General features: G+C 43.6%; 1 protein-coding gene across 2 annotated transcripts in view; it reads left to right on the top strand.

Moving 5' to 3' along the window:
* LOC139054714 (clavesin-2-like) overlaps nt 1-13,202 on the top strand; it is a 101,043-nt gene extending 87,841 nt beyond the window's left edge. For both annotated transcript variants that reach the window (XM_070532188.1, XM_070532189.1), the window contains exons 4-8: nt 144-205; nt 3,166-3,359; nt 7,291-7,401; nt 7,467-7,566; nt 12,811-13,202. In XM_070532188.1, the coding sequence (XP_070388289.1) occupies nt 144-205; nt 3,166-3,359; nt 7,291-7,401; nt 7,467-7,566; nt 12,811-12,965 (622 nt within the window). In that variant the 3' untranslated portion in view covers nt 12,966-13,202. The remainder of the gene's footprint in view (nt 1-143; nt 206-3,165; nt 3,360-7,290; nt 7,402-7,466; nt 7,567-12,810) is intronic.
* Nucleotides 13,203-13,461: the final 259 nt, after the last annotated feature.

The following is a 13,461-nucleotide window of genomic DNA, read 5'->3' as shown; positions in this document are numbered from 1 at the left end:
AATGTATTTGCAACGATGATGTACACATAGGTTTAACTCGTGTGTATTTGCCTTCTTACAGGTAAAAAAAAATATTCCCAATAACAGTGTGCATGTGGGTTCAACTCACGAAGGTCTGCCTTCTTGCTCCCTTCTTCGTTTAGCTACTTCTTCCCACTCTACGAGAAGGACAGTCAGGGCCGCACAGTCGTTTTTAATGTAGCAGGTAAGTGTGTCTGAGTCACATTATTCAAAGAACATTGCCTGTGTTAGCTTAAAGCTTCCCTGTTCGGGCATGTACGTCGAACCATGTAACCGTTTTCTGTGATTGGGTAGAACAGTTCTACCGTGCACGGGACGGAACGAGCAGCACACAGAGACGGCGCCGTGCCGGTTGGCTCCCTGTTTCGTCCCATCGGGTAGCGCTGTTTTGTTCTGATCGCGAACCAACCAGCAGGACGGTCAACCGTCAAGAAGCTTTCTTTTAAGGCTATACCTGTCGAGCATAAGCTGATTGGTAGGAGTGAGTGTTGCGACTCCTGCGTATCCTACCGTGTTTCAGATAATCGGCCACTTGTGCGCCATGTAAGTGAAGCTGTAAGCTTCGCGCTGCTACATCACCTTAAGAGATGACAAATTGCTTTAACTGATGTGGTGCAATAGTGTTCCTGTATATGCTCCCGCAGGGAGCATATACAGGAACACTATGGTGCAACGTCCCAAAGCGACATCTGTGATAAACGAGACGCCGTAGTGCAGGATTGCCAATTTATTTTGATCGTATGAGTATGGGTGCAAGAGCGTCTGCACTTTGCATTCAACAGAATACAAGCGCAACGCGCAGGCCGTTGAAATCGTGCCCTCAAGTGGAACAGTGGAACTGCTAAGCTCGGTTTTTTTCGTTACTTCTTTTCTTTTTTTGTCTTGCTTGGGTGCAGAGAATAGGTACTCATTCCTAATGTCAACGCGATGGCTGGTGCAACGCTTGTTCCTTTATCTATTCTGCACATAATGAGGGTACATTTGTAGGGCAGTCAAAATCTACCCTCAACTATCATTGCACATACAAGGAACTCACCCCATGCGAAACGGGTTTTTTTTGTTTTCAAGTTTTCTAGGATCGAAGTAAGCTTATGCTTAACTTATGCTCCTATTTCCCCTGCTCCGTGAGCACTGGACATCTTCCTACAACTTCTGAAATGTTTTCCATTTCCTATTCTATCTGAGAAATCTTTTATCGCGCTAAATGTCCAGCTCACACACAAAACAGGTAGGAAGGCGAATTTCTCTAGTCTCTAATTTTGTGTTTCTACGTCTCGAAAGACGAGATCGAGTTCTGATTCGTGGCTGCTAACCCTCAAAGGATTTCAAGGAAAATCTCATGATTGATTAGGAACTTCAGCTCTATTGTCGTAGGACCGGCGTTCGTTTCAGGACAACCTACCATGGTAGCTTAGTGACTATGACGTTTCGCTGGTGAGTTCGAGGTCATAGGTTCAACCTAAGCCGCAGCGGCCGCTTTTAAGACTGTTTACATGCAGAAATGCTCGTGTACTTAGATCGAATTGTACATTAAAGACCCCCAGATGATCAAAATCAATCCAGATTCCCCCAATACGGCGCGCCTGATAACAAGATCATGGTTCTGGCGCGTGAAACCCCACAATCTATTATTTAATATACTAAAAAAGATTTTACGCCAAAACAACATACTCAAGAAAGACGACGACACCACGGGCGCTTGTGTGGGTTGTTTTGGCGCAAAATCTTTTTGGTATGCAAGATCACCAGCTAGCCCAGCAGTTAACTCTTCTGTATTATTTAATAAGTTTGAGGAGAATACAGGAAGCCTAACTTTCCAGTTTAAGCTGATCTGCAATACAAGAACGTGTGATGTGATGAAACGTCTGCGCTTTGTTACAGCAAGGGCAATCCATCCAATGTGCAAGAAATCCCTTGGCTTCCAATCAGTCTTACAGGGGATGTCTCCGTATGAAACGGATGAAATAATTGCTGTATGCTGACAACCAAACGCACTCTTTTGAACAAAAATTCTCTTTAAAAAGGAAAGAAAGTCATCACTTTAAAAATCCTACAGATCGCGCGATTTCGTGACAGTACCTAAACTTGTCGCTTCTCCTTGCGACATTGGAGGCGGTCACCGCCCAATGCAATATAGAAATTGTTCCACACTGCTATACTTCACCGCCAATCGCACAATCTCTAAAGCAAAGAGGTGTAGCAGCCTTTATTCTCAGCGCCAAATTAACTAGCGCAAATCCACCAGTTTCGATACTTGCAAAGGATTTCTCTGCATGTTTTCCGCAATCGATGCCTACACTTACTAGAAGGATCACGTTCTTTCAAACTTGTTGAGCGCCATTTTATGAATTGTCATAAGAACATACGCTTGATATATCAAACTAAAGCCATTAAAGCATAACGATTAGTAAGAAATCGTTTTTGATAAGTCAATCAAAACCTAACATAACATAACCTGACCCTGAAACATTAAACCTGAAGTTAACTGCTAACTAAACGTTCCTTCCCTTGCATGCTTCAGCTGGCGACACTTGCTGACTTTTTGATCTCGTGCTTATTTTGTGCAGCCTGATATCAGCAGCAGAACCCGCAATGCCGGTGGACGCTTCGTATAGATATACACAATTCAATTTGCGAATAGGCAATACACTAATCACTGCTTGTAAATATGCACATTTACATCCCTTTTATAGCCAAATATTCTTCAGGAATAAATTGTGCTGCCCATATCGAATACTTGCTTGTGACAAGCACTTTCTTAGAAAAGAATGTCAAAAGCACAGCATGTGTGGTCCTGTGTCCGGAAAATACCTCAGGTACAACAGAAGGTACTTTCTCACTAAGTGAATAAATGTAAGAAATCCCTCTTCTAAAAATGGTGAGGTGGACTGTAGTTGGTTGCTGGATTTCGCATGCAATGTTTGCCGCGCGGATTTTAAAGACATCTATATACGGAGGGAAACGAGTAGACTGGACGGGTTCTGGATATGGACTAAGTTTATCTACACCGCTGAATTATATCAAACATCAGCAACAAGGTTTTTCACTGTCGCGGCCACCCGATCAAGAAACACGTGGCCATGCTACATATTAGGCAGGGAAATTTATTCCCTACAGTTGACGAATTGTCGTTGATTGACGCAGGCGCCCTGGAGCCTCGCATCCACAAAACGATCGACATCTACCGGGCGTTCTCTATGAGCTTCGAGGCGCTGCTGGAGGACGAAGACAACCAGAAGAATGGCCTCACCTACATCCTCGACGAGAGCGGATTCAGGCTAAGTCACTTGGCGCACGTCAACCTTAGGGATGTCCAGCGAGTCATGATCAACGGCGAGGCAAGTGGTGCTCTCACTGATAGCCTTGTACAACGTTTTAAAAACTGGGCGTGCAAATATGCATGTGACACCTTGCACTCCCTTCAATAAGGGGTCCGGCACTGGCCCCCACTTTTGGAGTGCCAAAAACACGAGAGGGGGGGGGGGGAGACGGAGGGGCAGGGGTGCGGCCCGGAGTTGCAGGACGTCACGTGAACGCGGAACACGGCAATACATGTATGCCACCACCCAAACTCTATTTTTTGGGTGGGTTCAAGAGGAAGCAACGAGTAGGGCACTCTTCAGTACCGGTCGAGGCGGAGGCGGGCTGAGCGACGATGGCGAATGGCAAATAGGCAGAAAGAAATAGGTCGCCCACTTGAGCTCCTCTAAATATCACTGCGACTGCCAGTTCTCGCATGAGACTGTGGGCCGCGGCACATGCCTCGGATGCAGCGACGACAGCGAAGGACATGTCAAATGACCAAACTGATGGACGAATAACAGAAAGTATCTGTAAGCAGTACCACATCATGTAAATACCATGCAATGGCATAAGTATATGATGGGTGAAACGTTTATATTCGAACCAAGTGCGAGCATTCTGAAACATGGTTTTTCAGTACCCAATAGTTGCAGCGCTTCAACAGAGCGAAGAGAAATACCGAAAGAGGCTGGGGGAAAAGACTAATTTATTTGTTTTAGGCGATACAATCAATGCAGTTACCTCCAAGTCCATATGTTTCGTACAAATCAGAGCGTCGTTTCACTTTTCCAAACTTACAGGAGTATGAATAAAACGATAGTGGAAAAGACAACATCACGGGGCCAGAATCCCACCATGCCTTTAGATATGGTGATTGTTCGCGTTAATGCCGGATAGAAACTGGTTGTACGAATCTTTCTGTTAAGTACAACTAGAATGTCGCGCTATTTCCCTTTTTCTTCATTCTTCAATTGGAGTTCCCTCTTGCTTGTTCTCCTTTTCTTTATTTAGATGAATGTTAGGAGATGTTGGCACCTTTATGGCGGCACCGGCTTGTCACTTAGCAAAGGAAACAAATTTGCGTAAACAGGGAGAAAATTGATACAAAATATGGCACTCAGTAGTACACCAGATAAATAAAAACTATACAGTCTCCTTTTCTTTTCCTTTCTTTTCTTTTGTCACGTTGGAGCCGAGTAGTAACCGGAGCTCCTAAATGCTGCCGACATCTCCTCACATGCATTTAATTAGGAAAAAAGGAAGAGCGCCACGCATTCAGATTAGTTATGCAGGTGAGCGAGTGCTTTCAAGAAAATGCACCTTCGCATCATTCAAGCATAAACTTATTTACAGCCCCAAAACACCACACGCTGTTTATGTGATTGCACGCCACCTTGGATAAAATGAAATTATTGTCCTACAAGTTTCTTGGGTAAGTGCCCAATCGTTGCAGAAACAATGCCTTCTGAAGGAAATTGTCCTTGTTTCACTCGTGCAAGAGGTGGCGATTGTACTAATAGCAAATCATTTCCAACCACGCTGGTTCAAAAGCCACCAAACACAGAAGCGAATAGACGGCCGCTATTATGCCTATTGCTCCGGGGAGACGCACTGAAATAATCCAGTAGTCTCTTATATTTCTCTGCGACACAAATATTAGAAGAAACAGTATATTCGTTTCACAAGCCGTGGGTGCCTCTATTAAAAATTAAAATGCACATTCACATCTGAAATCTTGAATATCTGCGCATCCCTCGCATATGTGCATTGCAGTTCTATTCTACATAAGGAACCGCAACTCACTTCGTGCGTTAAGTTAAACAATTAAAGATATCTTCAAAAAAGCAGTAGTGTCAGAGCACAAACTGAAAGATAAAACGAATACGTTGCCTTTAAATCTAGATGAGGACGAGAAATTCTGTTACGAGCACTTAACGTGTGTTCACATCTTTACTTCCATCAGAGATTTGCTGAACCAGAATAAGCTGGCTCATCAAGTGGCAATTAATTCCACACAACACGTAATGGTTTCACCAAAAACATATACCATTCCGACTATGAAGCTGCGAACAGTGTTTGTGAAAAGCGGGACACACTTCAGATATTTTGCAGAAAGGACATCTCTTTGATACCGAGCGGAAGAAACATGGATGAAAAATAAGAAATGTTATTGTAAGTATGTGCGACTGCTGAGAAATCTCGGATCCACCATCGACAACTGGCAAAAGCACTGATCTTGTTGCAATGTTCCTGTGATACAATACAATGTTCCTGTGATACAAAGGTTACACGGTCAAAACATACTAATTCAAGTTTACGAACATAACCTCTAACGCTCGCGTAGCTTTTTAATTTCTACTGCCATGAAAGTAAACCATCAGAATTCCTCCATTCGAGTACATCTATGCAATATCAGAATTTTTTACCTAAAATATAAGCGTGGTAATACTCATAACAAGAAAGTAGCATTCCTTTCACAAGTTCATATCTGGGTAAATATGAAGCAAACTAAACACGTCAGCTTGCGATTTCATTGGTCCCCACTAATACTGTTGTCACTGACCATAGAAAACAGGAAGCTGATGTTATTAACATAAGGAGCACCGCAAAACATGCACTCGATATATTATTGATTGTTCTAATACTCATGTGAACGTAAGGCCGCATAGCATGAAACCAGGTCTAGTACATAAACTGCATGGAAATCTACAGATACAGTAAAAGCTCGTTAATTCGAACCGCAAGGGGAAGCCGCTTCAGTTCGAGTTAACGAAAGTTCGAACTAACGAAAGTGAAGGAGAGCAACAGTACACTGCGATTTGGAAGCAGTAGGGCATGTCAGAAAGTGATGGCGTTTGCCGCGGGCACACGCCATCTTCAAGTCAAGCTCTGGGTCCGACTGTGCCCCACCACCGATGTCCACCGAAACGAACGTTAGCCGAGGCTTAACACCATCACAATGAATCGCGACGGCCGATACCTCCTAATCTGAAAACAGAGGTGCACAAACGATGAAGACTGCCGAGACAAAGACGCTGAACATGTGAAGGTGGAGAAGGCCCTGATTCGTTGGTTCTTGATTGCAAGCACTGCTGCGACGTACTTGATTCGCTGTGTTTTGGTGCTTGCCGTGCCATCTCCGCGCGACATTAGTAGCTGTATAAGATTTGTAAAGCCTCCGAGATTCGCAACGGGCAAGAAGTCTCGGAGGTTACGTAGAACGGAGAGGCGGCAGCCGCCCCTGCCTTCTGGTTCATTGCGCGCAGGTTAGATTTTTTTCCGATTTTGCCTTCTCTCGCCGTTCTCTCCGTTTCGGAGGCAATACAGCCTTGTGTGTAGGCAGTAGGCGTGTTTCTCTGGCCGTGTGCCAGGCGAGCGTAGTTCGAATTATCCGTGAGGGAACCTTCTCGCGTTCGAATTAACGGACTTTTTTATACATAGACTTCTGTGGAGCTTGGCCGGACCAAATCGTACAGTTCGAATTATCCATAAATTCGAATTATTGAAGTTCGAATTAACGAGCGTTCACTGTACAAATAATCTGGAGCACTGATCTTGTTGCATGAGTAAATATAAAGGCTGGCTGCAGTGCATGACGATTTCCAGTCAGACAGCGAGGTCAACTACTTCACTGATGTTTGCTTTCACTGAAGTCACCAGCAAAGGAAACAGAAAGAGTTAAAGCTGAAGTCATGACTGCTGTCACTGTTCTACTGGTAGAGCTGAACACAATCCAAACTAACAAGCTAAAAAAATCGCCACAGAAAACGTGTTAGTTGAAGCCATGTAAGCAGTAATGACTGGTACTAGCAAATGTGTTACTATAGACAAGCATTTGTGACCTGGCGGAATTATTTGTGTAACCTATAAAAGTAGAACGAGACCAACCAATGTCTTATATGTACTAACAGTACACGGCCACTGACAACAGCTGCTGTGCCACCTGCCTACGTTTGTTCCCCGCAGAAAGGCTGGCCCATGCGCCACAAAAACATCCACTGGGTGAACGTGCCGAGGTACATATCGGCCATCTACGAGCTGGCGCTGAGCATGTTCAGCAAGAAGCTGCAGAGCAGGGTAACAAGTTTACACTGCCACTCGTTCATAGCGCCGATTTCACGTGACCGAATTTCGTCATACAGATGTTCGCCCACTTCGAGGTGTCCAGTCTGCACGAGCACATAGACCCCAAGATCCTGCCCCTGGAGTTCGGTGGGACCATACCGGTCAAGGAGATGGCGGGTACGGAACTCAATGTGGCAGCAGATTGCACGAAGCATAACAACAATTCACAGTAGAAAGGGTGAACCCGTTGAACAGAGCAGAAGTCCAATACTGAATATTTAAAGGCCAACTGCAACGAAATTTCACTTTGGTTAAATGGATAACGAATGGGTGGTATATGCTACGGAAGCAATCTTGCCAGTGCATTAGGGCTGGTAATTGCGTAATTTTATTATTATACGCCTTCAATAGTGCCTAAACGGACGACGCCTGTCCCTGGTTGTTAGCGGGTATGACGCAAGTCCCACCACGCCGCCTCCGAGAATTCTCAGCGCGCTGCAGCCAACGCAGGCGATCCTGTTCTCGGAGGTGGTGCATAAAGGTCGACAAGCGGTAAAGGAAGCCTTTGCACTTTTTTTTAGCTTTTGGCATCAAAAATCTCTATTTTGCGAGCCTTTCATGTTGCATCTACTCATATTTCTAACGCAAAATTATACGCGGGCGTGGCCCTATATTCACACTATCTGAAATTAACCTTTATACAAAGTCCAAAATTGTGTTACCGTTGGCCTTTAAAGTGAGGAACACTGGTCAAAAGCGAACAAGAGGAATTTTCTTCATGAAGAAGACAAGTCCCCTTATGACGACAAGTTTCCTGGCTAAACGTTGCGAAACGTTGCCTCCAGCCTGAGACAATCCTTGTTCGATCATTGTTGCTCACTCCAAGTGTCCATTTTCCTGTGAACCTCTGCCCTGTTTAGCAATCAGCCTGTGCCACGGAGCTTTATAAATCAGTCGGGAGAAACCCGTTAGAAAGCAGGTCAAATTCCAGCAACTCTGTCCTTCCGTCCAACGGACGGACAAGGACGACTGGAGCGTTTTTACGCAATGCTAAGAGCTGCAAAAACTGCTGTTGTGATTTTATGCTTATGAGCTTTTACTATTGCAATAATTTCTCTTATAAAGCTACTCTTTGCAAAACGGAGAATAACCGGCACACAGGTATATCTGAAGTGCAAAAAATCCTGAAAAAGCGAACTTGTGATGCTTTTATTTGAAAATATACCTTACAAAATTCACCTGGTACAATAGCCAAGGTTATAATAAAGATTATCGTAGTTCTCGGGGACTACGTCTTCTAGATCGTATATTCAAGGCGATGTGAAATCAGCCGGGATCAATGGTTACAACTGTGAGGCTGTGTTTTGAAACTATTGTTTTGCTTATATTCTAGATTTCTCTGTATGATGCTTTGCGGTGGCGCCATCGCACGCTGCTTCGAGGCTTCTGAAGTCAGTAGGCTTGGCAAAGGTGTCCCGCTCAGCATGAAAAGTTTTAGGCGCAATGCATCTTAAACAAGTTTTGCCCCGATTTGTTTCACATCACTCGGTCGCCATACGTTGCACTTTGATATCTGTATATCTGGCACATCCCTATATACAAGATAGCAAAGCTTTACGTAAAGAAAATTTCTGCTATCGTTGGGGATTTTTTTTTGTTATTGCATCACCCTGCTAAAAACTGGTTCCGCAGCTTTATTTTTTTTTTCTTTAGCGAAGCGGCTGCAGTAAAGTACAACTAAGCAGAGAAAACTTGTGCTTTCTGCAAAGCTGATCGCCGGAAGAGAGCCCAATGAATGTGTAGGCTCTCTGTACTATTCAAGCTGTCGACAACTAGACGGGCCAATTCCCGCATGTTCTATTTTCTTTTAATTGCTCTTGAAACCGGAAGTCTTACAGGGTCAATGGTCTCCTTCGATGTTTATTCATAAAGACTTAATTAAATTAGTTACCTTCTTTGGCCAGAAACGCAGGAATGCGTTATTACCTATTCACCTAAACCACTCAGAGAAAGAAAGGAAAACAGATATTTTTTGAAAGATCAATACCACTCACCTCACTTAAGCTATCAGAATTATCTTTGTACAGAATAAACAATTATGCAGTGTTGAAGTATTACCAAAGCATTCTTTTTTAGCCGTTTCTAGTGTTTAGTGAAGATACGTGCTTCTTATGAGAAGTATTTAAACTCTTTCATGTGTCAAAGCTTTCGATTGCAAACAACTTGGCAGCGAGCATGGTTATCCAAGGATTTGCGCACATTCTGAGCACTCGTCAAATAATGGAATGCGGGTGCTTCTCTCAGCATCCAGCCCAGCGTCTGTACACGTGCCTGTCAAAGGTCCAAAGAATAAATTTCGATACAGCTGTAGATCTAATAGAATCAATGGTGCACCTTAATTGCAGACATTTTCGATAGCGTCATATATTGAGCAAAATGGTGGTGAATATGCGATGTGTTTAAATGTGGTTTGTTGGTGAAGTTCTTATAGCTCTAGCCGTCTCAGCACAGTAAAGAAACTATCATTGTAATGTTCACGTTGCGCGGTGTGTGCATCAATATCTGTCAAATATCACCGATGTTATACTGGGCATGCAAGAGAACCAGCATAGTGCGCAATTTTCATTTGTTACAGCGTAAAAAGCCCATGGGACATACGTGTGCGACAACCTGTCACTAGAACTCCCCGGTTATTTACGCTTTCTTTTATTTTTTTTAAGTTCACGTAAATGAAGTTAAGCTTTGTGTTAAGTTTGAATCAAATTAAACAATCAGCTATAACATATTGAACAACAACATCGGCTAGAACTCGCTGAGCTGTCAAAACTGCATATCATATAGACCGCAAATAAAGACGGGGACAGAGGGAGAGAACACATAAAAATGTTTATGTGTTCTCTCCCTCTCTCCCCGTCTTTATTTGCGGTCAATATGATATGCAGTAAACACCAACTAGGCCAAAGTGAAGTTCTTCTGTCAAAACTGATCAACAAGAAGAAACTAAGCGATATTCGAAATTATAACGTTGGAAAGATTGAGGAAGCAGTAGAAAATGAACGCAGCATGAAATCAGTGAGAAGAAAACTTGGCATAGGACAAGGCAAGATGTATGCGGTGAAAGATAAGCAGTGTAATGTCATCAGTAATTTCGATTGTATAAGAAAAGCAACTGAAGAATTTCATACTGACCTGTACAACACTCAGGGTAGTGATGAACAGAGGCTCCTTATATAACTAGCGATGAACTTAGAATGGCCTTGCAAAACATGACCCGCGGAAAAGCGGCAGAGGAAGATGGAGCAACCGTCGATTTAATCAGAGATGGAGAAGGTGTTATGCTGAAAAGCTTATGGCCCTTTTGCGCAATGCCTCAAGACTTCAAGTCTACCAGGGAGCTGGAGAATGCTAACATTGTACTAATCCATAAGAAGGCAGGTATTAAAGAATAGAGGAATTATAGGCTCATTAGCTTGCTTTCAATACTGTATAAAATATTCATCAAGATAATTGCCGACAGAATCGGCACAGTACTTGACTCCGATCAACCAAGAGAACAGGCTGGCTTCAGGAAGAGATATTCCACACTGGATTACACCCACATCATCAATCATGTAATTGAGAAATCTGCGGAGTACAATCAACCTCTCTGTAAGGCTTTCCTAGATTATGAAAAGCATTTGATTCTGTAGAGATACCAGCAATCATGGAGGCATTTCGTAATCAAAGAGGCATACGTGAATACCATGGGAAATATGTGCAGATATCACACAGCTACCTTAGCTCTCCACAAAAAAGTAGAAAGTTACCTGTAAATAAAGGGATCAGGCGAGGAGACACAGTCTCAGTAGTGCTTTTCACTGCATGCTTAGAAGAAGTATTGAAGCTGTTAGACTGGGAAGGTGTATGAATGATAATCAACGACGAATATTCAGCAACATTTGGTTTGCAGATGATATTGTCCTGTTGAGAAACACTGGAGATGAACTGCAACAAATGATTGAGGAACTTAACTGAGAAAGGGCAAGAGTGTGGTTGAAGAATAATAAGCAGAAGACAAAGTTAATGTTCAATAGACTGGCAAAGAAACAAGAATTCATGATCGCCACTCAGTCTCTAGATTTTATACAGGAATATGTTTATCTAGCTCAATTACACACAGGGGACCTTGGCCATCAGGAGGAAATTTGGAAAAGAATAAATATGAATCGGAGTGCCTACAGCAGGCATTTTGAAATTCTGATTGGGAGCTTACCAATGACATTGAAAAGAAAAGTGTACAATCATTGCATTCTACCAGTGCTATCATATGGGGCTTTAGCTTGGAGGTTAATGAAGAAGCTCGAGAACAAGTTAAGGCCAGCGCAAATATCGACTGAATGAGAAATAAGCGTAACGTTAAAAGACAGGAAGATAACGGTGTGGATCAGAAAGCAAACGGGGATAGCGAATATTCTAGTTGACATTAGAAGTAAATGAATGCAGCTGGGCAGGCCGTGTAATGCATAGGGTCGATAACCGGTGGACCATTATAATTACATATATATGCCAAGGGAAGGGAAGCACAGTCGAGGGCGCCAAAAAATTATCTGAGGGGATGAAATTAGGAAAGTAGCGGGTGCAAGTTGCAATCGGCCAACGCAAAAGATGGATAATTGGAGATCGCCAGAAGAGGCCTTCGTCCTGCCCAGTGCACATAAAATTAGGTTCATGGTGATGATGATGATGACGATGGATCAATAAGCATACTAATGCAATATCAATAGCTCTGTTGGATCCGCAAATGAATCTGGCCATGAAAAACTGTAAGGGTAGAATCAAACAGAGCGGGTCTTGTAGTGCTTTCTGTACACAGTGCTTCGTAGTCTTCGTAGTCTTCGTAGTCTTCGTAGTCTACGTAGTCTTCGTAGTCTTCGTAGTCTTGGGCAAAGTCCTTAAGGCTCTTCAGCAGAGCATCAAGGACTCGGTTCAAGTTTTCAAAGGCTTGTGAATTGTGCGACCGTCTTTAGATGTTGTACCGCGTAGCATCGCGTTAAAACCTGAATTTTTCTCACTTTTTTTCTCTTTATTCACCTTCTATTCTCTTTGCCCCTTTCCCTAGCACAGGGCAGCCAGCCGGTACTTACACTGGCTAACCTTCCTGTCTCTCCTCCCTTTTGTCGCTCTCTCTATGTAGTCCACATTAAACACATGTTCAGTGATATCCCTGCATCTCTTAATGCTGGCCCTCTGAATACTCACTCATCCCTTGATATCCCTTCACCCTTGGTTGCACTATTATACGCGCCTTCGCCCTCGCAAAATAGTGTTTAAAATATGCAGCCCATGGCTTGTGCGTTATGCGTATGCTACCTTGTTCCTGATGCGAGTTAGAGACCCTTTCTCTACGTCAATGCACTAATGGCGCACTGCTCTATACCCAAGCTGCCTGGATCAAGAATCTCGAGGAGAAACGGGAGCTGCTGATGTCTCTTGACCTGATGGGCGTCGACGAGAGCAAGCGGCCCAAGAAGGAGAAACGCCAGGGCTACAGCCTCATGAGGCTATGGAACAGCATCACGCGGTTAGAGGTCTACTGATCACCCACCCCGGACGGACTTGACACTGACGACACCTTCGCAGCGCCACAATTGTGCTATAGAAATGTGGACATGCGCGCCCACACTTTCTCGCTCATGTGCACACCTTCTTTTTTTTTTCTCATGCAATTGCAATACTCTCGCCTCACTGCGGGACAGCCACTCAGCCAATGCAAGGAAACGATGCTTTTGTTGATTTAGAATAATAAACATACACAACTTTTTTTCACTCTTCAATAGGACAGCTGTACTTTCTGAAAGCTCGACGGGGCCAGTGAATTGCACCGGCCAGTGAATTGGTAAGTACAACGTAAAGATAATAAAACGAGAAAAAAAATGGGGCGGGGGCAGTGGGGGGGAGAGAGACCAGTGCAAGCCCCAAAAAGAAGCCACACGTCTGATATCCGGGATACAAATAGTTCAGTTTGCTACTACCATTCGGAGCTGCTTTCGTGAAAATGCTATCCAAAAGGAAATCACTTGGACAACTTTGTTG

Source organism: Dermacentor albipictus, chromosome 1 (genome assembly GCF_038994185.2).
Source record: "Dermacentor albipictus isolate Rhodes 1998 colony chromosome 1, USDA_Dalb.pri_finalv2, whole genome shotgun sequence".
NCBI classification, from domain to species: Eukaryota; Metazoa; Arthropoda; class Arachnida; order Ixodida; family Ixodidae; genus Dermacentor; species Dermacentor albipictus.
This window is presented reverse-complemented; position numbering and strand designations above follow the sequence as displayed.